The following is a 25921-nucleotide window of genomic DNA, read 5'->3' on the forward strand; positions in this document are numbered from 1 at the left end:
ACGAGAGCTGGTTGATCATTTTCTGTGGGTTCTTCGATACAAGCAATTCTTTTTCAGATGCACGTGCCGTCACTTGATCCATTGTTAAGACAAAAATATCCATCATAGCGGCTATAAATTCATCCAATGTGTAAACAAGTATAAAATAATATTTTTGCAATATATCTATTACATCTATTACACTAATGAGACACCATGTATTCACCCTGTTTACCCAAATGAAAGTCTGGTGTCAGTATGTACCCTTCTCCTCCTACAGGAAGTGCCAAATCTCAATTTAAGACTTGAGAGACACCCAACCCCCATACAGCCTCCTGATTTACTCCTCGCTCTGCTCATACAATGAACTGATCAGCTCAACAAACTCCAGATCAGATGAACAAAGACGTGGAAAGTCACATCTGCAGCCAAGTCATGCAACACTCTCATGCTGCCCGGCCTGCTGTTAATGATAAATATGCATACATGCACAGTATAGCTGGAAGCCCATGAGCAGAAGGGGAACTTGGACTAACTTGGAACATATGGAGGACAAAAGCACTAAAAAACAATGATTGCCGAGTCAGATGAAATGATTTTTGTGCCAAACAGGCATCCTCTGAAAATGTACAGTAATACTTTGACTTTACTTTGAAGGTTGGAAGATCGCTGGTTCAACTTACAAGCCCACTGGCTGAATCAGGACTGACGCCAGCCTCCCCTTCCTCAACGATCAGTTCTTTTCAAGCAATGCACTCAACACTGTGTTCTCATTTTTCTGATGTTTTAGTGTCTCTTGTTGTCTTGAATCATCCTCAGTTTAGTCATAACACACAACAAAGCCTCTGATGTTCACAGAGTTTTCTAACGTTTGAGTTGCTGTTGAATTCCCAAAGTGAATGCTACTAGCCTGATATCAGACAGAATTGTCAACTCGTTTCACTCCATTTCCATCTTCAGCCTGACATTGCCTCCACTCTAACCGATTTCCGTGGGGGAGGGGGATTCGATTTTCCCTAATCAATCACTAGAGACCAATGTATCCACCTGAATCTTGACAACACTTGACAGCAGCTTGACAACGTCGTTAGTTCCCCCGCGGCGCTCATTGGATCAATCGCTTTTCAGTTGAGAAAGCACTGTTTCATGTTATGATGCCAGACCAGAAGCAGTCAACTCGGTGGAGTGGGCGGATTCAAAGGTTTGGACCCAGGCAAGAATGCTACTATTTATGTCAGCATTAGCTGGAAATCATACTTTGTTTTTTTAAGAAATTAAAAAAGGATTTTCCATTATTTTCTTTCTTCCATCAATTCTGAAAAATCCACTCGACAACTATTTGATGAATTGCCATGAAACTTTGTACAGGTATTCATGTTCTGCAGACGATCTAATGACTTTTCGTCTAGCGCCATCATCAGGTCAAAATTTAATTTCACCCACTACTTTGGTTTATGACCAAATACCTGCAAAACTAATGAAATTCCCATCATCCTCAGCTGTACTTTCAGTTTAGTGCTAGCAAATGTTAGCATACTAACACACTAAACTAAAATGGTGAACATCATAAACATTACCAGCTAAACATCAGCATGTTAGCATTGTCATTGTGAGCATGTTAGCATGCTGATGTTAGCATTTAGCTCTAAGCACTGCTGTTCCTGAATACAGCCTCACAAAGCCACTAGCATGGCAGTTTGTTTACAGTTTGTCTCCTCTAAACCTTTTATCAGACTTCCCTATTGCCAGTTTAATGTGCCATTAATTAAAAATGTTTCCATCATCTGTTTGCCAGCAGGGCTGAAGATCCCCAAGAGCACGAAACTGTTACTGTCCGTCAATACATGCTTCACTGTAATGTATGTCTTTCTCTCTGTCAAACCCTGAAGATGTAAATGGTGCAAAAGCCCAAACAACACCAGTACAGCTGCTTGGTGGCCAGCAGCAGAAGACTGGTTGTAAAGTGTGAATGTGTATATGTGAAAGAGTGTATCCCCGTTCACATCCTGTGGGGAGAGCCACTCCCTTCACATCACAGGTTTGGGCAACCACAAACTAAAGCAAATAGCATTAAAATCACATTCACACGTGCTGCAAGCCTGCTCGACAGGCGCTTCACCACGTGCCCTCGCTATTTTGGGTTGTTTTCTGCACTTTCTATTGTTCATTGGTCTAAATGGAACGTGATGGATTTTAAGTTTTCTTTATGTAAATATATGTGAGGTTTTATACCTTTCTGCACCAAAGTTCCCAGTTTGGCACAAATCAAGCACTGAACTCTTGCACTTGTGAGCTCAGCAAAGCTGCCAAAATAAAGATGTCTAAATAAAGAAGTATACTTTTCCAATGGAATTTTACTGAGGTCGCACCTACTGCTTTGCATGCAGTGATTGATTGTGTTCAGTTTTGCAAGTTAATATTATTTCAGGGTTTATATTTAATTTTACAGTACAGATGCACTTATATTGCCCATTCAGGGTCACAGAGCAACACACACACAGTGCCACAAGTCAATATAATCATTGCATGAATGGGTAAGTCATATTATAAGAAACTAAATTGTTAAGTTTAGTTAAGGCTAGCTTCTGTTTACAAGGCCCCCCACTCGGTGAGTGTTTATACCACTCGTCTGTGTGTGCATGTTCATTATTATATGTGTATATAATTTAAACCAGCTGTTTTCAGCCATTGCAGTTGAATTGACTGATGAAGAGTTACTAGAACTCAGCTAGAACACATTTACTCCTTTACTCTTATTGTCACATGCTTGACCTTAAATCTAATGCTAGCCTAAACCTAATTCTGATTTTAATCTTTACCCTTGACCCAAATCCAACTCTTAAACATAGCCTGATTAACACACTATTGGCCCCGACTGACCCTCCACCCACACCGACTCCACCACACTCGTAGTGGCATGGATTTTAAAGTGTGACAAAAACCTAAAGTTTCACTACAACCCTGGCAAGAAAAAACTGGAGGAAAAATGGCAATTATAATTAATAAATCAAAACCAAATCAATTAAAACTCTGGACCAGAACCCAAAGACCAAATCGTGTTAGCACTCAGGATTAAAGCCCTTCCCTGCACCAGCAATTAGCACCCTATAATAATACATATTACTCAAAACTCCAATTGTACCATGTCATTGTAAAAATATTGCATAAATGTAAGCTGTTATATCGAAAAGGTTGGTAATAGCATAGCTAATATGTATCCTTGGATGGTTCCCCTTATCTTTCAAGCTTTGTTAGGACATTTTGTCTTCACTATAGAGACACAAGATCCTACCACACACATAGATTTCACTCTTCTTCTTCATGTGTTTGCTGTAGTTTGTCTTTTCAACTCTGTGGCATCCGGTTGAGTGACTACTCAGCAAGCTGAAACAGAACAAGCAGAACACAGCCAAAAGGGTGATGGATATAGACACAGGAGAGGGAGGTCTGTGAAAGTGGGGAAAAGATAGATCATGGGACATTTGGGAGATTAACTGCATAAAGAGATATATACTAAGATATGATAAACTAAAAATACACTGTAGTGAAGGGAAAAAAGGCCTTTTGCTCTGTTGCTGCTATTTCTAGACATAGAAAGAGAGATGACGGCAGCCTTTTGGTTAGTGTCTTCCCCCAGCAACCCATGGCATCACCCATAAGTCCGTTATGTGGATGGACATGGAGTCAGTGTTTCCAGGTTGCTGACCCTGTGCTGAAGCATGCTACAGGAATTCCCACAGGCAGCGAGTTGGTGAAGTGCAGCTGGTAACAAACGCTCTTTATGAGGAAGCATGGGGTGTGCTTGCCGTATAATTAGCTGTTTTTACCATCATTCCATATGGGCTTCATCCAATGAGATTGCAAAGAAGAAGAAGTGGGCTCCAGGCCAAGACCACTAAAAAGGAGAGAGCAACTTTGTTCCAGTTTGACTTCACACAAGTCTGCTCATCAAATGAAATCCCCCCTCAGTTGATCTTACACTATATCATCAAGAGGCATTTTCTGGGTGCTTGGTGTGTGTTTTTGATGATTCCCTCAGCCGACCTTGCAACTGTACTTTTGGAATACATTTCCCAGATGGCCTCTCAGCAAACCTCTGAGGTCGTCAGAGGAAGCTGGTGCCTGCATCTTTGAGGTTTGGAAATGGATACAGGCTTATAGGAAAACTAGATACCACATTCCCAGATGGCACCCCATTCATTCCACTGAAAGCTGTCCAATGGGCGCTTAAGCCTTTTTTCCATTTTTTGTCTGTTAAAAGGGTTTTTTGGGGGGAGTTTTTCCTCATTTGAATCGAGGGTCTAAGGACAGTGATATTGGACTGTATATATAGAACTGACTTGACTTTAGCTGAAAAAGTTTTTCAGGCTTTTGCGTCAGCAAGTGTGTTAGAGGCTTCTTCCAGCCGAGCCAGCTGACTTCCTGGTGCCTCCCTGCACAGAAGAATGGCATTAAATAATGTAATGATACACACGTGCTGCAAGCCTGAGAGGGTTTTCCATTTTTTATTGGACCTAATGGATTCAATTTTGATCATACAAAGAGGCATTTCGGGGTATTTGTGATGTTGATTTGTGTGTGTTGTGATGAAAGTTTCTTTGGGGTCAGGGTGCGTCACATGCTCTTGCAATACCGAGTGTGGCCACTGCACCAAAGGTGCCCAGAGGTGCTCCTGGGGGCTTGATTTAGGCAGAGAAAGAAATAGCTATAGGAAGGGAAAGGTCATTATTTGATGCTACAATGCATTGTGGTCTATTGAGGCTAGAGCTAGTAGAGAAACTGCATGCTCCTCCTGTTTTACTAAGACCTCTCTCTTATGCATGCTTTGCTATCACACTCGATGGACTCGTTTCCCACTTTCTTACGATAATTAGAAACCTAAACATGCCAGATTGGCTGGGATGTACACAACTCCTCTTTGTAGGGCTGTATTAATCAACAAACCAAACACAGCTGTCTTTTTTGTCAAAGTTGTTTGGTTTTATTTTATATACAGTGCTTAACAAATTTATTAGACCAACTGTCATAAAAATGAGAAAACACAAATATTTTAGAAATCTGTCAAAAACTTGTTTCAAACTAAAAATTGTATTGTTATTTATTAGGCAAATAACAAACTGGAACAACTAAATAGTCCTTATTCACATATATTAACCAAAAATCTTAATATTTTGTACGACCTCCTTTGGCCCTGATGACAGCTTGCATTCTTGCAACCACAAAACAAATTTTTCTGTTCAGGAATGCAAGTGAATAACTGTAATTTGGCATCTCAATCAAAAAATAATAACGTGCTTTACTATTCTTTTCTGCTTTTTTTGTAAAACAGTAAATTTGAGAATTCATGGGTAACAACAATAATTATATTTTAGCATTAAATATATCATTTTGATTAAAGAGCTTGGCTTGCACATACTGGGGGATTAACCACTACAGAAACATAAAATATTTTGGTAATCAGCAATACTGTTAATTTAGGGCAGCGGTGGCAAACACCTCACACTGGTGGTGGTGGTGGTGGTGGTCTAATACATTTGTTAAGCACTGTACATGACATATATAAAAATGTACAGTGGAGAGTGCTCTATGCTGCTGGTTTTATATTTCATTATGTTCTCTGTGCAGATGTATGGGCCCGCTGGCTGGCTGGGGGGCTCTGGGCACCCAGGACACCCAGATGTTAGATCCGGCAATGTCAGATTCATTGCATGTACATCTGGAAAACAGTATTGCTTTTTTAGTGATTTGTTCTTCAAACGTACCAGGACCTGCATATGGGATATTAAATACAGTGACTTTAATTCAGAAGACTGACGTGTATCTGTTTAACTTTATTTGTATTACCCTACAAGCACATTTTCCTTATGCTTTTCTTATCTTCGTAGCCAAATTATCTTGACACTACAACGGGGTCTTTTACGCCGAGAGATCGAGAATCAGATGAGAGCGAAGAAAAGATGACAGGTTTATGTAAATGACAGCATTATAAAAGAAGCTTCTACAGCATGATTTATGATCTGCAGTGGCAGTTTATGAGAGGTGATATAATGTAGTTATTTTTGGCATGAAAAATTGGAAGGCATGGGACAAATTAAAGGAAAAGCAGTTGTTACTGTCCAGATTCTCTGAGTCATGGACACAGTAAAATGTGGACAGAGGAGATTGAGAGGGGGGGGTTGACCTGATTTTCTGTTTGGGTGGTGACAGTTCCTTCATGAGGCATTTAGCTGTCTGTTGTAAAGCTTCAGATACAGCAGTTTTGACTCTCTTAAGTAAGAGTGATGGATGTGGAGTTTAGGGAGGGATGGAGGGGGAAGTAGGCTACAGGAGATGATCACAGGAGGAAAAAGCAAGAAGAGAAGGGGGGGGGGGCATAATGGGGGAGAAAGACTGACTTCTGATGTTCTTTGATGAGGGAGGGAGGGAGTGAATGTGTGCGTGTGGGAGAGAGAGAGGGGGAGGGAGACAGTGTGTATGAGAGAGAGAGAGAGAGAGAGAGGTTGTTCCTCAGTAGTTCCTCCTCTCAGTCTGACACCAACAGCCGGTTTTTTTCCTCCTCCGCTGTGGTGAAACTCCATCAGGTAAGAAAAGCGACCAGACACCCTGACACGAAGTGACAACGACTTAATGACAATCCGTCTCACGGCCGACGCGACTCTGCATAATCCTCCGGAGCTTTAAAAAAAAAAGAAGTAGAAGAAGAAGAAGCACCCGGCGGCGCGTTTGCGTGCTTGCAGAGACGTGCAGGACTGAAGAAGTTTTATTCACAAGTCGCCAACTCAGCAGCAGTTTTTTGAAAAGATACTCCTGACATCACGCCGGCTCACTTTTTAAAGTGTGTGTGTGTGTGTGTGTGTGTGTGTGTGTGTGTGTGTGGTTTATCCGGACTGCAGTTGCATGCCAAACTGATGCTCTGGCGTTGTAGACGTGGCTTCGTAAGCGGATTCATTATGACTGTTGCACGTGTGTTGTGGTTGGGTTGGTGTCAGACAGTGTGTGTTCACTTCATTAGCGGCGTGTTGTCATTGTGATCACGGTGCAACTCGCGCACACAAAGCTCTGGGGTGTGTGTGTGTGTGTGTGTGTGTGTGTGTGTGTAGGGGGGGTTCTCATGATCTGTGGGTGAGGGTTGAGGAGGTAACATGAGGTCATGATACATTTGGCATCAGTATAGCTCCTGTCACACTGAGGTGGCAGGAAATACCAGGTTACCTGAAGGTTACACCATATTTAGTCAGTTTAGAGACAGCAGGTGGTGTTCAAGCATGGACTGAGTGTAAAACTGTTTAAACAAACTAACCCGTTGGTTCATGTGTCAACACATCCATGCTGTCTAGCCTCACAGCTTATATTGGGTTTAATCGGGTAGAGAGGACAGATTTCATTTTACATTATCAGCTAATAAGAAAAACAAATAATAAGAGGCCTGTGTTATATAACGTGTCTATAATAGTTTGAGTAACCATATGCAAATAGGATAATAATATTTATGTGAGTACACTTGCTAGTGTTCCTATGAATTCACTCTTGAGAACGAAGTCTTGATGCATTGCTAGTCCTGGATGGCTATTTGAGTGAAGCGGCCTTGTCTGGCAGTCGGTCAGGAAATTCCCAACCGCTTACCTACTTATGGGAAGTGACAGTACAGGAGAATGATGTAAGAGGGTTGTTAAGTAACAAAAACATGACTTGCACTGATGGAGTATGGGTGAATTCCATTTTATAGTCCATGTGACGGCTGTATTCTTTAAACCGGACTATAAGATGCAGCTCATTCAGTTTTACAGGCATCTTTTTTAACAATGGCGGTCTATGGGAAAATGCTTTTTGGACTTTTTTTTGCAGTACCTAGGTTGGCCCTGGGACAAAATGGCAGCAAGGCTAACTCAGTCAAAGTATAGCAGCTTTTTTAGTACATCTATGGTGTATATAAAATGCTCAAAGCGTATCATTTCTTCCACACTCACCAGCTGCAGTGCTGCTCAGAAGCATTGCACTGTGAGTTATATTGCAGCAGTCTTTGCTCCTACATTAGTATTGTTGAAATACTGAAAGGGTTTGTGCTTTGACACACATCAAGGCTCTGTTTCCCTTAAGACCTATATGCTGCATTCAAGTGATTTACTGTAAAGATAAACCACCCATTGGTGAAAACTGAGGTAACTACAAGAGCTGTACCAAGTGGGATTGTTTGAAGCCTTTTTGTCATGTCACTGCAGTGAATCCACAGTTAACAGTTCTCCAGGAAAATGTAGAAAAAGTAATCAGTTATACTTTCCACGCCGGGACAATTGTTGTTCCAATGTGAGCACTTCCAGGCTGCAACAACCGTCCAGTTCTTATACGTTTTCCTTTATGACACAAATGCTGCAGTTTAGTTTGTGCAGTTTTGATGGTTTATAATGTTGGTGAAGCCATTCTGTTGTTGCAGTGATTGCAAATAATCTGGGGTATGTGGAAGTAAATTAAAATGATTAATCTGAACTAATTTTCCAAACATGTTGCGTAAGTGAGTAGAATTGTATCCTGACATCTGGCTGGCTGTGATAGTGAAGCAGATTCAGATAATAACTGTTATGATTACATTTTACTATCAGCAGTCAGATAAACGATATCGCAGCAGTATCCAGTCATTTCTTTTTCTCACGGTCATGCTCCATTCATCATCTCAAATCCAGTTAACAGTCATCTGTAAAACCCCTGGGAGTCTCTCCGTTATCTCTTTCATCTTTCTCTCCCCTGTTTTTTCTTTGTTTTGTCTCTCATCCACCTTTTGTTTTCGTTTTCTCCTCTCCGCCTTGCTTTTCAGAGGATTTGTGTTGCTCATGTGCGGCTAAACGTGAGGATGGATGGCACAAAGACAGAAAAGTGGGAGGAAAACTGAGATATACTGCAGAACGAAAAAGACATGAAGGGAATGATAGAAAAAGACGGTGAACACAGAACAGAAGGAACGCTAGGATTCATTCAACGATTGTTTTAGCTCCATGTTTTGGTTTAATGGTCCTCAAATTCCACTCTCATCAACTGTGTTTCCCACAGCACCTGGCAGCTGTTTTCAGCAAATAAGCTCTGATAACCCCACTGTACACTACTATGCCTCTCCAGCACCCGCAGACAAACACAGTTGGTGAACATAGTGGAGTATCTAGCATCTGACTTTCCAATATTCACTCTCCTTTTAACTTCATTTTTGGTCTCCTCTAACTCCTGAGGGAAATATCGGTCTCTTTAACTGCTTAATGCTCCACTTTGTTCACCAGTTTGTTTCCAACTTTGGCTGTCTGTTGTCCGGAGGTAGGCAGGTAGTGTACAGTGGGTTTCTAGAGCTTTTTTGCACCAAAACAGTAAAGTCGCAGGCAGGAAAACCAAATGTGCTGACGCTATACTGTAAAGCTCTGCAGAACTGAGGGAAAACAACAGAGTCAGGTGATAATTCTTTGTGGGTTTATCAGTACGAGTGACCAATTTCAAATACAAGTAATCACGGGATCCATTGTGAATATAAAAATATTGATTATAGTCATATGTAGCAAAGTCTATACATCTAGTATTGTAAGGATGCTTAAAGAAACACTAAAATGCATTTAATACTTTTTGAACCAGTGGGGTTTCATGCCTTATCATGGACTTGTGTGACTCAGTGAGTTGAGTAACACTTCCAGGGTTGGAGATTCCAATCCCCCCCAGGATTATCCATCCTAGAAACATATGCGCTCAGTTTACCATAAGGCATTCTGGGTAAAAACATCAACCAAGGGCCATATGTTTTGTGTTATGTTATTTAACATAGTCTCACAGAACTACTATAAATGTCTTTGTAACCTTAGGTGTTCATTCAGCAAGACTCATTATTGTTTTAATACAACGAAAAGCTTTCAGGGTAGTCAAATAAGTAAATCTGGTGTCTTTTGTTTCAACAATGTTTTCCTTTATTCTAGTTTGTGGTGTTGCAGAAATGTGTATCAGAGAGAACTATTAGAGAGAAATGTGTGTGTGTGTGTGTGTGTGTGTGGATCTCGGTGAGGTTCAGCAGCACATATTGTCCTTGGAAATTTGTGTGAAAGTGTTTTTGCTCTGAATGTTTTCACACCCAATCGAGTCCAGGTGTGTACGTATGGAAGACCACATGACTCCCTCCTTCTTATTTTTCAAATCTATAGCTTTCCCCCCAGGCTTATATCTCTTAATCCAAGTCCTCCCATATGAGAACTCTTAGGTCACAAGACAATTTGTCATCTGTGGCTTTAACCTTCAAACCACAGTTCAATGTGGAAAGTTCAATGGAAAATATCTCCTCAGACATGTATATTGTTAAGTGTCATCTGTCTGTGATGTTCAGTGTACATTTACACTGTCTTGTCTAATGAATGGTTTCCTACATTTCCCAGAAACCTTTCAGCTGCCAGAGATTAGGTGTGGAGGACTTGTATTTATCGAAGATGAAAATGTGGATAGCTAGCTAACTAGGTTGTGAACACTGGGACATCCATGACTTTGGCTGCACCCATTCAAACCACAACATGGCTGCATTGCATTGAGACAACTATTGCTGATGAAAATGGTATATATCTGTAAATTTAAAATTTTTCTCCTTGTTTGATTGTTGTTCATTAGTGCAAAATCATGAATCCAGGAAGATCCTTTTGCTCTTAAGGACTACCAGCGAAGCTTTACTGTCAGTATTTTCAACTCTTGAGAAGATAACCCTCAAACTCTACTGTTATTGTCATCTTGACACTTAACCAGTTATCCACAGGAATGTGAAAAGATACACCACCAAACAACAAAACAGACCCAGAAATGTTGGTTTGGGGTCAATGGTTTTTTCAGTATTTTGCTTAAGTTTAGCTTGTTGGACTTTTCAGAAATTCCTCTGGCGAAGGGAGAAAGCAAAGAGCTTCATTACAAAAATACTGCATTAAACAAACATTCAACTCCACTCTCCTTCCTTTCTGTTTCATTCCTCTCTCTGTTTGTGGCAGCCATGTTGGCGGTGTGTTTGAGGCTGCTTTTGCTCCTCCCCCTGGTTTGCTGCGTCCCCTCCCTCTCCAGACCTCCCTCCAGACTCTGCAGGCGGTGCTGCGACCACCCGGAGCCGTCAGCAGCCACGGCCCAATATCAGATGCCTGAGGTCCGCACTGTCATCAACATGACCATCCTCAAAGGTACCAGAGCCTGGATTAGCTTCTGTCAGCTACTGAGTACGGCTGACTTGAGGTTGGCTTGTACTTCCTGTCTGTTCTGCAGCTCCTCTGTTTTCCGTTTCCAGTTTCTCTTCAGATTCTTGCAGGATGTAACATGGGAAGTCAGCCATTATCATTTATTTGTATGTCTGTTAGGTATTGTGCTTTTAGCGGCCGCATGTTCATTCACACAAAACTATCCATCCTCGAATATCTGTGTTACTGTCTCCCTGCTTCAAGCTAAATTTCCCTAATCAGATCACAGCTTCTGCTTTTCCAGATGGCTGTGTGTCTGGCAAGGCTACTATTTAATCAGAAGAGTAATCGTGTATATTGTAGTAGAACAGTGCTGCTGAAGTGTAACCATGCATTGATGTTAAGTAAAATTGAGACAAAAAATGAGACTGTCTTTGAAAAGGAAATTAGACATTCAACTGATAGATACAACCTGGAACCATTTAAAAAATCCTGAACCTGACTTTAATAGCTTTTGCAGTCTCTGTCATAGAAAATGCATATCAACATATGACAATCTGTAAGCCATGAAGGGAAGAAATTGAAGTATGGAAGAATGACAAAGTAGAGTGTCTGCACACTGGATTATCGCTCCAAAACAGTTTTATTAGACTGAAAAAGGCAACATTTCAACGGAAGACCCGGTAGGGTCAAGACGTTGCCTTTTTCAGTCTAAAATCTACAAACCACATGAAAACACAACCACATAAATGTGTCTGTTTTTAGTCTGTCAAAGAAGCATATCACCATGCCAGGAATAACACAACAACATAGATACATTCATGTATGGCAGCGGAAAAATGTTACACAAGCTTGTCTCCTAACTTCATTTGACTTGCTTCTAGATGTCTTCTTGGGTTCAAAACTTTGGACTTGGTCCGGAACGACCCTGTAGAAAACCTACACAAACCATGCATACATTAATTTTCAAAATAATTAGACCACATATGAGAGAGAGTTAATCCAGACCTTGTCACAACCAGAAGCCAGGGCTGAGAAGAGACTGTGGAGGAACTGTGTGGACCCGTGAAGACCTTCATGTTACACATGATTGATTCACTGTGAGCCATGTCAAAGTCAAATCTATGAGAGCTTTTATCAGATGATAATTGTGTGTTTGTGCATGTGTGTGCAAGTGTGTGTGTGATTAGGTCCGGGGGAAACAGAAAATGACAGAAAAATGTGACAAGAGAAAAGACATTTGAAAATACAGGGATTTTATAACCACACAATCACAGCTGGAGAGGGATTTGTGAGAACATGTGCGTCTAATATCAGAGCCTCAGCAGCCAACTGAACCAGAGCAGTCCAAACGATGTGTCATCATTCTGCTGTTTTATCTGCTGGTCCTTTGATAACTGGACATGCCAAGTCTGTTCTGACCCACGATCAACCCCCAAACCAGTCCAACTGCTGAACCACGAAAAGAAAAAAATCTTTCTTTATCTCTCTTGTCTCTCTCACACACACACATGCAGACACAATGCATGGACACGCATAGTTTTATGCAATTTAGGCCCTTTTATACTGCAGAAGAACCCATAACGTTTCCACCAAAGAAATCCAAATTCAATTTTGATGTCTTAGACACAATTTGTATCACACAATGTCTTTGCGACTAAGGCAATACTTTTCATTGGGCCACATGCTAACTGGACAGTATCAAAGATTGATGATTGGCACAATGTAGACGTGTACAGTATGCAGCTATAAGGTGGAAGTAAAGACTGCACACCAAAACAGTATTCACGCCTTCACTGAGCATCAAATGATTCAATTCGGGCTCAAAATGTTATTTGACATTCATGTGAGAGTTTTCATTGGTGTGAAGCCAGCGAGGGATCATGTTTTTGTTGCAAGCAAACTGAAAAAAATATTTTGGAACCCTTAGTAGGCCTATTTTTTTTTCGTTCAAGGTCTTGCAAAACTTCAATGGAAAATGAAAGATGTAGCGGATCGGTTTTTGGGAGCTGTCAACCCCTGAGGCTGCAGAAGTTGCATTTATGTCTCAAACTGTTGCTCCTCTGTACAAATGAGGTAATGAAACAGTGTACAGTGTTACTGAATTGCAGCTGTGCAATGACGGAGGTCTCATCAGGCGCTTCCACCCTGCGCTGAACCTGCTTATGTGGCAGAAAACACACACACATACACAAATACACAGGAACATATGTGTACTCACATGACCATGCACAAAGCTTAAGCACACTAAGCACACACACTAAGCTTTGGGCAAATCTAGTTGTGCTCTTGCAATATGCACAAATAATACACACAAACACACACTCCTTTTTCTTCTCGGTCTTGCACTGACTCACTGACTGCTCTCTGGAAAACAATAAAGCCTGCCTTGAGTGTGTGTGTGTGTGTGTGTGTGTGTGTGTGTGTGTATCTGTGTGCTCTGTATGTTTGCATGGTGTCCGTGTGTGTGTGTGTGTGTGCAGTTGGGTTTGCTCCCACAAGGCTGCGGTGATTGGATTTAAACAGCGTGACCCACAATCAGTTAGACAGCCAATCTCAATTTCAGAGAGCAGTCAGCCAAATTTCTCAAAAGAAACCAGAACCCTCAGTCACGGACGAAGGTGATTCTGCACCCACACGTTCTTGACATCACATCTACAGCGACAGGATTAGATCAGAGTTTACACAGCGTTAAAATATTTAGGTTCAACTTGGCGTAAGTATAGTTGAAAAACGAAATGCATATGCATCTTAAATTTTGTTTGAGATTTTACCTTTGAGGTCTGAAAGCCCAAAATGATAACATATGTTAAACAGAGACCTCCAGATCTCATATTATAGATTCTTAAGATGTCAATTCAGTATGTCTTGCTATGTCTTTAGCATTACGACAATATTGTGAGTCGATATAATGCTTTTTCCTGATTTCTTGTGTCTTTTTAGGACTCGACCTTGCAGGACAGTAAATTCTTTCAATGATTTTAAAAGACTAAAGTAAGATGTCAGTGTGTCTTCTAAGTCAGTGGTTCGCAGCTGGTGGGTCACGGTCCACTTCCCAATTTCTCCAGAGTGGTTTTATTTTGAGTGAGTAGCGGCATTACATCATGCAACGACTACCATTAGCCTATTAATACCAGCTCTGTTGGTCACGTGATCCTCGCCTTGTCCGTCGGTTGACTCTTGTGGCCGTTCCAGAGTCTTATGTTATGCTGTACTAACCTGAATTACTTGTAACTGCTAAGGGACAGGACCTGCACTGAACTGTACATGAATAGGTGTTGTTTGTTTAAATGTTTAGAATAGACATATATTTAAATTTGATTTACTTTTGGCAAAGAAACAGGTGGTCGCCTTTCTTCTTCCTCAGTGTTTATACCTGTGGATGTCCTGCATGTTGGTTATATAAGTATATTGGGTATTTTGAGTAACGGGAGCAGTTGCAGAGAATCACCAACTCAATTAGAAGGACGTGAGGCAGGTTTAGGGTGAACCAGAAGAGTAACTTACAATATTTCCTTTCAAATGTACTCCGGGAATTTATCAAACATCGCACATTGAAATCTAACAGTGTGTGAGTATCTAAAAGTGGATATTTTTCTGTAATATATAAAGAGAAAGGAAGGTCAGAATCTCATGTGGGTATGAGGTTATTTGATTTCTGGAGAAAGGGTCAGTCCCATATATGGCCATCTGGTGTAGAGGTGCTGCTAAGCTGCTGTTTGTGGAAACTGCTGTAACTCTCTCCAGGGCTCTTTGTGTGGACACTGGTCACAGCTGGACAGATCATAGACAGAGCATTGAGCATCTGTCCAGGGGATCACTGGTGTTTACCTCAGGTCTCCAGGAAGTGTTGGTCATGGTGAGCGAGGGCAGCGCTGTGGCTTCTTCCTGTGTGGTTTACCCAACCCAGAGGTGTTTAACTCATGGCCACATTAAGACCTGCCTAAGGGAACCTTGGTAAAACAATGTCCTAAAGACAGCGGAGCAAGATTTCTTTAGAGCCTCACAGACATATTTATATATATCCAGGTTATTTGAAAAAGTTTCTTTAAAATCACTAAACCCGTCAGTAACCTTTCCTCCATATATTATAGGCTGTTTTGTTTCTCGCTTCTGTTTATCGCTGAGGGAGTGTTTGTTTAGCTCACAGGCTTTTTTTTTTATATTACAGCTGCTTCACAGTGATATGGTGAAGAAGTCCTATAAGCAGTGTCACTTGATTTCATAGCAAATAGGTTTTTGTGTACTTGGAATAATAGCAACCCTCAAAATGTTCACTTAACCAGTGACATTTCAGTCAGCGGTGACAGGAGGATGTACATGAGCTTATAAATCATTTTCAGAGCTTCCTGTCAAGTCAAGTACATATTTAAAATGCAGACGAACAGTTTTGGTTCGTGGCAGCAAAACAGGATACAACAAGGAAGCAGCATATAAACAAGGACGGAGCTTCTGAGGGCGAACACATCCAAATAACAATCTTTAACATTAGCACATGCGAGTACATGTGTACACGTGGGGACACATAACAAATTCAGATGCTTCCATACAGGGCTAGAGGGCTTACTGAAAGGTTTGATGGTTGATTGTTTCATTGTTTGAAATTGATGTGAGTCACATGCTTCACAACAACAACAGATCAAGAAAGAAGAAGGACGTTCCATCCCTCCAATAGAGTGTCAGAAACTGTCAAGAGGCTGTTTTGGTGGCTCGTGGTGGCACAACAACTTACTAAGACACTTTATGTTGTTGTTTTTCCTTAAATTTGTCCCCCATCTGTATATTTGTATGTATCGAAGTGTGTATGCCATCTGATCACTCTGATAATCGTATATCTCCAAAAGGACAACTTTCCATGAGCTGACAGCCCTGTTTTCAGCTGTGTGACGTGTGCATTTCTCAGAAAATCCAGAGGGGTTTTAAATGGTTTATTTAACTCATGACGAAGGAGAATTTCTTTATCTGGAAAATTCCAAATCGCAGAATTCGGAGATACATGGTTTTCACTAGACAGTGATGTTTCCAGTCTATTGATCATGGAGTATATCTTATATATGAATTATACTACTACTACTAGCTGTTTTGTATCTTACAGAGCTAATACCCATTTCATTTAAACCCACCTTTAATTGTCTCATATGAGGAGAAAGTGTTGCGTGCATTTAAAACATATGTTTTCTTTTAGCCTGGTGCTCAGATTTATGACTTTCAAAACTCACCTTTAACCCTTTTCTTCCTTTTATGATGCCCTTTGGCATTACAAGATCTTTCCTGTAAGAGAAATACATTTCATTCTATATGTGTATAGAGAGAGAAATAATTATATTATTAATAAATCAATGTTATTGCAGTTCCTACTGGTCCTCAGTAGAGGTCAATGAAGGTCATAGATTACATAAAAATTTAGGTTTCACTTTCGTAACCATTATGAAAGAGGAGCTTCATGGCATTGTATGCATGTCAAAATGAACGGTCTCTTTTTGCAGCAAGAGCCTGGACCCGTTTTCTACTCAGTAAGAGCTGCACTTTGGTAAATGGCAAGTTCACATCAATAAATCAGGAATATTCATGTATTAAAAGCTGAAATATTTAAATTTCCTATATACACCCAAATTAAACAGCGTTGGAAGAAGTAGACCCTTTACTAAAGTACTTCTACCAATACATTCATGTAATTTAAAATCCTATGAAATGTATTTTAAATATGACAAATGCTTAAAAAAAGGCTCTTCGAATATTATATTATATTAGATTGTTACCGATGCTTCGTTATGCAAGCTTTTTACTGTAGCAGTTTGAGATGGAGCTAGTTTGAACGACTTTATATACAGGTATACAGGTATTTTAGTCCAGTGGTTCCAAGCCTTTTTAATTTTTCAGACTTTTCTCTAATCGTTGTTGTCATTTGTAAAATATTGATCTCTTTGGGCCTCGTACAACTATTTAAATGACACCATCTGAGAAATGTGATGGGGAAATGTCTCTTTAGTGGAACAGCTAACAACTCATAGAGATCTGAAACATGACAAGAGGCCCCATCCAGACACTGCTTTTTGGTCAGTGGTCAAAAGGCTGAGCGACCGCTGGTTTAATCTTTAACAACGTGTCGTATTTTATAATCTCATTATTTGTTTTCTGATGGAAAATCTTCTAATAATATGATGAAATATATAATTTGATCAACTGTTGATGTATACTACAGTCAAGTGTAGTAAAGTAAAATATTTCCCTCTGAAATGTAGTGAAGTAGAAGTTGAAAGTAGCATAAAAAGTATCTCAACATTGTACTTAAGTACAGTACTTCAGTAAATGTACTTAGTTACTTTCCACCACTGAAATTAAATAAACAAAGAAAGTCTGCACCACTCACCTGTGTTTCTTCTTGTCCACCCAGGTGATAAAGGAGACAAAGGCGATAAGGGCACACCTGGCAAATCTGGCCTAGAGGGACCTCCCGGCTTCCGAGGACCCATGGGCCCTAAAGGCAGCAAAGGCCAGGCAGGTGCCCCTGGAGACGCCTGCAAGATTCCTCAATCTTCCTTCTCAGTGGGACGTCGCAAGTCCCTGCACAGCGTGGACTACTACCAGGCGCTGGTGTTCGACACAGTGTTCGTCAACCTCCACGAGCACTTCAACATGTTCAAGGGCAAGTTCTACTGTTACGTGCCAGGGATCTACTTCTTCAACATTAACATCCACACCTGGAACTTCAAGGAAACCTACCTCCACCTGATGCACAACGACAAGGAGCAGGTGATCCTGTACGCTCAGCCCAGTGAGAGGTCCATCATGCAGAGCCAGAGTGTCATGCTGGATCTGGCTCTGAATGACGAGGTCTGGGTTCGGCTCTACAAGAGGGAGAGGGAGAACGCCATCTACAGTGACGACGTGGATGTTTACATCACCTTCAGTGGATACCTGGTGGCACCAAGCATCCAGTGAAAATGAGATGGGGGGGAATGATGAGAGGAGTGGCAGAATCTCTGGGCCGGATTATTTGCCATGGACACTGCTTTATGCCAAGAAAGGAAAAACTAAGTAGACGACATTACAAGTTTGGTGCTCAATAAATTTCAGCCTGGAGAGGAGCGTATCGTGCTTTCTTAAATGAGGACTGCCCAAAAAATATTAGAATCAAAAAGAACAATAAAAAAGAGAAAAGTAGCAGAGCACACAATTAGGAAGGAATGTTGAATTACTTCCTTTGCACTAGAAATACACTTTTGTACAAAGCAAATCTTTTTTTCCTACTTCTGTGCTGTGCTAGTTTTCCTCTTGGATCACTCCTTTCAGGGACTTTGTGTATCAACACAAGTTGTATCACTTATCAGGAATCCTAAATCTGTGCAATCAGTTATGTATTTGTGCTATGACACTTCTTAACAGGAGAGTTTCTGTCAGATTAAAATGTGTTCGGACAGACTGCCGTCACACCTTTAACAAATGTTTCCTTTGTGCCTTTCAGAAGAACACTTCAAAGGGTTAGTTCACCCAAATGGCAAAAACACGTTGTCCCACTTACCCCCGACGCTGTCTAGCCTCACAGTTGTTAAACTTTTAGCTATCGATTTCTGAAAACGCCTTTTGCAATTCTGATACAATAATGTTACGCAGTCAGAGGTGGAAAGTAACTAAGGGCATTTACTCAAGTACTATACTTAAGTAACATTTTGAGGTACTTGTACTTTACTTTCCATTTTATGCTACTTTATACTTCTACTCCACTACATTTTGGAAGCCAATATTGTACTTCAGTCAACAACTGGTTACTAGCTACTTTGCAGAGTCAGATTATTAATAATGTATTAACAGGGATTAAGCTACACATTAATATTATAGAGTCTAGACCTGCTCTATATATAAAGTGTCATGAGATAACTTTTGTTGTGATTTGGCGCTATATAAATAAAATTGAACTGAATGAATGCATCAACAATTATAATCCAGTGATATTATATCAACTATTCTGAAATGGGCCATTCTGCATAATAATTTTAGTACTTTTTACTTTTGGTACTTTAAGTATATTTTGACGCTAATACTTATTTACTTCAAAATTTTGAATGCAGGACTTCTCCTAGTATTTTTACACTGTGGTAATTCTACCTTCCACCATTGTATTCAGGTGGGTTAGCGTCTCTTTTTACTGCCACAGGTCTCAGGTATGTGTCCATTTGTCTAATACCCAAGTGAATCTGAATGGATGCTTACTCAGTATCAGCTATGACCACAGTGAAATCAAGTATTTTAGTTCAATTTAAAGTGGGCACGAGGTGAAAATAAGACCTCTGACTGTGCTCGCCCTTAGTTATCTCTTTTTTTGAAAATCAATTTATACAGTTTGGGTTCAGGTAAGTTTTCCATGGGTCCGTTTCTGATTGGGTCCAACATTTTGGACCAGTAAGGAGTTCTAGAGCCTGCCACTGCATGTTGCAAATTTGACGTGAGGATACTTCTGTATCTCCGTCGTATGTGAGGGCAGTGTCTCATCCTGTTTTCCTGGAACTGGTTTGGTTTTAAGGCTGGTAGTGACGTTAGCCTGTACGGCTTGAAGGCTTCTTCTAGCTCTGGCCTGCCCTCACTTCTTTTGATGGAGGCAGTTCAGGTTTTATTCTATAGTTGAAAAGTTAGATGGTGAAGTTGTTACAATAAATCAAACAATTCATCATCCGTGTATAATATCAACTGCTCTTCTAGTGCATCCCAGGTGTGTAGCATCAGTGGCTAATTACAAGTCAGATCCTGCCCCCCATATGCAAACAATTCTGACCCTTGAATCTCTTCCTACATACACGTTAACCTACAAAACTAAAAGAACTATCTATAGAGATAAATGGCGTTTTCTTTGTGGTGCTCAAAGCATTAAAAATTACATTTAGCACACAAAGCTCATCAGCAATCCCTCTTTCCAGAAACAGTGATGTGGTTACTCTGGAAAATGTAAAACTGCTTTAAATGAAACAGAAAATACCTGCATAGCTGTGGGTTAGGGGGTAAACTCATTTTGTACTTTTGGTGAACTGACCCTTTAAACATAAGTATATCCCAACATATCAAAATGAAAAATAAAGGTGCTTCATTACTAAATGCAGGAATGCATTTGGGTTTTGACGATTGAATATCATGTATTCTTACAGAGACTTTCAAACTGCAGAGCAGTTTATGTAAATAGCTGTACATAGCTGTCTTTATAGCCTAAATCTGTGCTACCACTCATGCTGTTGGGGGACTGTGTATGTGTTTGTTTGTATTTGTAAACCGTATTTCATCCTTCACTAACCAAGTCTGTCTTTGTTCTGTATCACTGAGCAATAAAAAGATGATCATGAAAAATTTTACTTTTTCAGAATTTCACATGAAATCAGAAACCTGAATATTCCATTAAGATGTCAAAATGTCACAGTTTTAACACAAAGCACATTTCTGCATGGAAAGTTTCCTCACCCTTCTAATTCTTCACAAATGACACCATCCAGTTCAGGACTTGGCTCTCAATTAAGCCACTCAATCCCATGAGGGAAATGGAATTTGAGATTTAACCCCAAAAATTGGCCAGCTCTCTAAAGTAAACAAACAAACTAGAAAACAAAAACCCATCTCAAACTCTCAGAGACAGCGGATGGGTGTTCGGCATGCCAGCTCCATCTGTCTGGCCATATCTCTCCCATTAGCTGTAATGCCGTCCTCAGGGAGGCTTTGCTAGAGGAAAAGCAGACTGCAGCGTTGTAAATACTTTAAGCCTTGAGTGGAGATCTGAAAAGCTCTATTGGGAAACAAAGCAGGACATCTGAACAGTTTCCTGGATCATCAGACCAGACTCGTTCCAACGTGCACAGTAGACAAGCTGTTACTTAAATGAGCACGGGTTGATTTAGTTCACTTCAGGTGTAATGTGGTCGAAATAAGGTTTGTCTAACTTTGTTTTCTATTAAAGACAGAATATTTACACACTAGTAAAATTAAGAAGTCAAAAGTGAGGGAACATAATAATAACAATAATTGGCAAAATGTAAATTTGAGCAGATGACATCAAAAACAATTAAATGGAACAGAGTCTAAAATGGCAGAAAACAAAAACAACAAAAATGCATCAACAAAATAAATGAAATGAAAAAAATGAGAAATATATAAATAAAAACACTAACTGGAACAAAAGTGTGTGCCTAAAGCCTTTAAACAAATTTGTGCTAACTTTGTTGCCCATTAAAAATAACAACATGCTGCACTTTAACTAAGTACCTTCTCAGTCAGTTGCAGCAATCAGCCCAATTAACTCAACTTTTACTAGACTGTTGAAAACAACCGGCCAGTTGAGGTTGTTTCACTTTATCTTATTATCATTTATACACAATAAACACCCAAGTGGCGTAAATTCTCCTTAATTTATCCCTGCTGAGTGTAACACACTGTAACAAAGTGAACAGCAGGATGTGAGCACAGTCACCGTTTCTCACAAGCATTTCAATGCTCAGCCTTTGCACAGGGATTACTGTGGACTCATAGGTATGAACTATATATTTATGTATATGTATGACTTACTTTTACAAGCAATTTGGCAGATGCCATTCCCCAAACTTACAGTAAGTGTATATAAACTTGACAGGAGTCAGATGTAGAAGATTGCATCCTTCCCAAACACGACATGGTACAAGTGCATAGGTACATTAATGGTATTTATCCTATTTTGGCCAGTATGAGTTGCTTTCTGCTGCCTGTGCTTGGAGTAACATATACCAGAAATTTAGTAGATACACGTTACAATCTAACGCAGCCAAATACAACGGCCCTGCCTTAAGATCTACCTTTATGAAGCTCTTAACGTTCAGTATTTTTGGGACATTGTTGGAAATGTGTAAATTCAACTATATGTTTATTTTTGAGGTGATAGTTAAAGATGGTGTTGTACTGGACGAGATTTTTATCCTTCCCATTTAGAAACATTGGGGGGGGCAGAATATTTGAAACACCTCTCAATATAACGCAGTCCAGTACAACATCATCAGTAACTATGACATTAATACTAAAACATTTTTACATTTACATTACGCTTATTTAGCTGGCGCTTTTATCCAAAGCAGCTTACAATGAGTGCATTCAGCCACGTGGATACAACCCAAAAACTGCAAGAATCATGCAAGTACATCAACTTCATCTAATGTGCTGAACTGCTTCAAGTGCTACATTTAGAAACAATAAGATACGATAGAGAAAGAGTTTTTTTGTTTGTTTTCAGTCTGCCATGGAAGATGCGTAGAGTTTCTGCTGACCTGATGTCAATGGTTAGCTCGAGCTACACCATCGTGGAGCCAGGACAGCAAACTGTCGTGATTTTTCTGAGCGGTGGCTGGGCCCCCCTCCCCCAAAGACATACATTTTTAATGCTATGGTATTAATATCATCTTGATGAGCTCTCATAGCTACTTTAGCTTGCAATGGGTAAATGGATACGTTCACCATTGTTGCATGCAAAAAGTTGAGGCCTCAAATCACTGTAATCAGCTTCTCATTTGTTTTGCATATGTTTATGATGTAAAACATCAAGATTAAGGAAGCATAAAAATCACAGTAGCCAACAAAAGGTTGATTAAAACACAACTGACTCTTCTACTGTATACCAACAACGTTGAACCAACAATTTCTTGTTCCTCCAGTCTGTACAGTTAATGCTGACTTCTTTAAGGAAGTTTTCGCAATGTTAACACAGGACGAAAGTGCAACACACTTTATACTGACAGACCTACTGGGAGAAAGGCTGAGAGGCTGAAGGCTGGAGAATTTAGAAAAAAACTGGATAACAAAAGCCACCTGTGAAGCAAAGTAAAGAAACTTGAAAACAGACCAGAAGATGTTGTAAAAAGGAGCAAAAATCTCTGATCTTTTCTAATTATCCAAAACTAACAGACTAATAATATTCCTCTGTAAAAAAAAATAAATAAAATAAATAGGATAGCAAGATTTACGACTCAGTCGATACTGTTGATATCAGCAGTAGCAATACTATGTACGCACTGTGAGGCCTTTTGCATTCCAGAGTCTCTGTAGTTCTGCAGTTATGTAACTGATCAAGCAAAAGGGAAATTGGAGGGTGGAGATGTCGGGGTGAGGGGGTGATTGTGATAAATGTTATGAGACTATGAAGAGAGGTTAAAGACAGTTTTATTTAGGTTTGGGAGTTTGAAGGCCGAGCCCTGAAGCTAACAGCTGTTTTCAGGGCTGACTGAACCGAAGCCTGTTTTCTCTTAGATTAGAAACAGGAAGCAGGGCAGAGTGCCCAGGCAACGCTCTCCTAATTACAACCACATGACCTCTGACCACACTCATCTGTCAGAGGGGGACAGGACTGAGGGGTAGATGGAGGAAAAAAAGGAAGAGGAAAACAGGTAGGAGCAAATGAGCGGCCGGGAGGTTTAGGGAAAGGAAAAATAATGAAACTGGAAGTTGAATGAAAGTATGTATAGCAGATCAAAAGACGCAACACAGTTCTTTGAAATCATAAAACTTACAGCTCTTTAAAAGAGAAAACCCCAAGACATAAATCTCAAAAATCTACAGTTTCTAGATCTACAATCTGCCACTGCTGTATAAATAGAGCAGACAGGAAGGCATGCGGAGAGAGAGCCAACTAACCTTTCATATACCCTCCAAAGTAAGCAACATAATTTCTGAGGGTTGGAGAGTTACACTCCGTTTAGATGGCGCGTACATACCAGCGAGCTACAGTGTGTGTATGTGTGTGTTACCTAATGGAGACACAATGAGGTCATTTGCAGTTTTATGTTGGCACCAGTCTGCAGCTGCTTGCTTTCTTTTTCTTTCTTTGCCTCACAATTGATGTTAAGCGATGCTTTCTTGGCGTGTTGGATAGAAATGAAGGATTTACCCAACATTTGTACATAAAACCCAAAAAGATTATAAATAGCATGAAACATCGTCAAGAAGCATAAAATCAAAGCATGACACAGGATACAAATACAAAAGAGTCAGAGCTGACAACTGTTTGTTTCTAACTACCTGTTAAATATACAGTGATAGAAGAGATTACCTGGTAACAGTTTCTGTTATTTCCATTTGTACCATGTGTTATACAGCAGTATACTGTATCATTATTATAATCTTTAGTTAATCAGAGATGAGATCAAGATCAAGAACTGATACAGCAGAAGAAATAAGTGCCGATATAAGACACGCAAAAACAGACAAGCATCAGAAACTCTACGACATCTGACAAAGTTCAGTTTATACTCGTGGAGTTTTGTAGTTTTAAATTTGAGACGATGTGATATAATTAAGCAGCTTTAGTAGGAGACATTTAGAAACAACAATGATGCTGTGTAGTTTTATTAGTTGCCAGTGAGGACTACCTTTCTCTTTCATATAGTAACACAATATAATGTATCTCCTCCAACACGGGACACGACAGTAAACGGCATCAAGTTGTGCCGACATAACCTGCATACAGCAACTCATCATGCATCAAGCATCACAAATGCTCGTATTCACTTGACCTATTTAGCATTAATTCTTTAACAATGATAGCTAGAGAGTGTTGTCATGGTAATAGCTCCTTGATATCATATTATGGGGCTCTGACCGAGGAAGGATACAGCAGTCACAGCGTCTGTTGATACTAACACCAGAGTCCACATTCAGAGCCATAAAAGATCATATCCTTAAAGCTGGAAGCTTGGCACCTCAAGCACCACGATATTGAAAACATCTCATAACCTCTTATGTAAAAGGAATAGAGCCATTTAAGATACACTGATACTTGAGCTTCGAGTTTCATCATACTTCATTATTATGAGACACCACAATGCATTATGAGGGCTCACAGAAACTCTAAATGTATATTACACATGTATTATATTGCATGCATAATGCATTAAAAGTATCTGTAATACAGATGTCTGCAATATTAAGTGTTAAAATATTAAGATAATATAAGATAATCCTTTATTAATCCCTCAGCTGGAACATTTGCATTAAAAAGTTTTTATTTAAATGTAATTTGCATTAAAATGAAATTTGTTTTAAAGAAAGTAATCAGAAAAGCGTTCATTTATATTTAACTTTTAGTTCAAGGTTAATGAATTTTGATCAAATCACTTTAATGTCTTAATCCTTTAAAAGCGGCAGCGGATAATGTGATCCAACTGCTATCTCACTGTGTCCTTTTCAATTTTCCATTGCAGTGTCTCTCTGTCTGTCCCTCATCGCTCGCTCTTCTCTGTTTCCCTTGTAAAAGCCTCACTGCCTAATAATTGGGTAATGGCTCTTAGGAGAGCACTGCCAGAGTGCTGCTGGGTGAGTCAAATATGAGGGAGGGGAGGAGGTACATGGCACTGCCAGACACTGCTCCATGCTCCGTTGGCTTTATTTTATCTCGCGGTGAAGGTCATGAGTTGAGCAAAGACAAGCAGATTCAGGTCCGTGCAAACGAGGTAAGATCTGGTTGTGAGCCAGCAGAGCAGGCCGGTCAATGGAGGACAGAGGCAGCGGGAGTCGTTCAGAACATGATTTAAACTTTTAACGACAAAATCTAGAGTCTACTCATGTCCGCTTCAACTCCCGGAAAGTTGGAGCGTTACGGTCCGCGTGTGAGAGATGTTAGTTTTATATTTCTGAGGAAAACAATAATGGCATTTCTAGGTGTAATAGGGATCAATTAATCAGTGTGTCATGCCCTCTCTTTCTCCTAGGATGTTCTGTTGATGATGTGCTTCAGTGAGTTCCTTATTCTAATACTGAAGGCTATGCTTTATAACCTGTAAAACACTTCA

At 40.1% G+C, this 25921-nt stretch overlaps 1 protein-coding gene across 1 annotated transcript; it reads left to right on the plus strand.

The window, feature by feature from the left end:
- Positions 1-10966: 10966 nt before the first annotated feature.
- c1qtnf6b (C1q and TNF related 6b) lies at positions 10967-19033 on the plus strand. Its single transcript, XM_070921437.1, has 2 exons — positions 10967-11147; positions 17536-19033. The coding sequence occupies exons 1-2, from the start codon at positions 10967-10969 to the stop codon at positions 18081-18083; spliced, it is 729 nt and encodes a 242-aa protein (XP_070777538.1). The 3' UTR covers positions 18084-19033.
- The last annotated feature ends 6888 nt before the right edge of the window (positions 19034-25921 follow it).

This window comes from Enoplosus armatus, chromosome 2 (assembly GCF_043641665.1).
Source record: "Enoplosus armatus isolate fEnoArm2 chromosome 2, fEnoArm2.hap1, whole genome shotgun sequence".
Lineage (NCBI taxonomy): Eukaryota > Metazoa > Chordata > Actinopteri > Centrarchiformes > Enoplosidae > Enoplosus > Enoplosus armatus.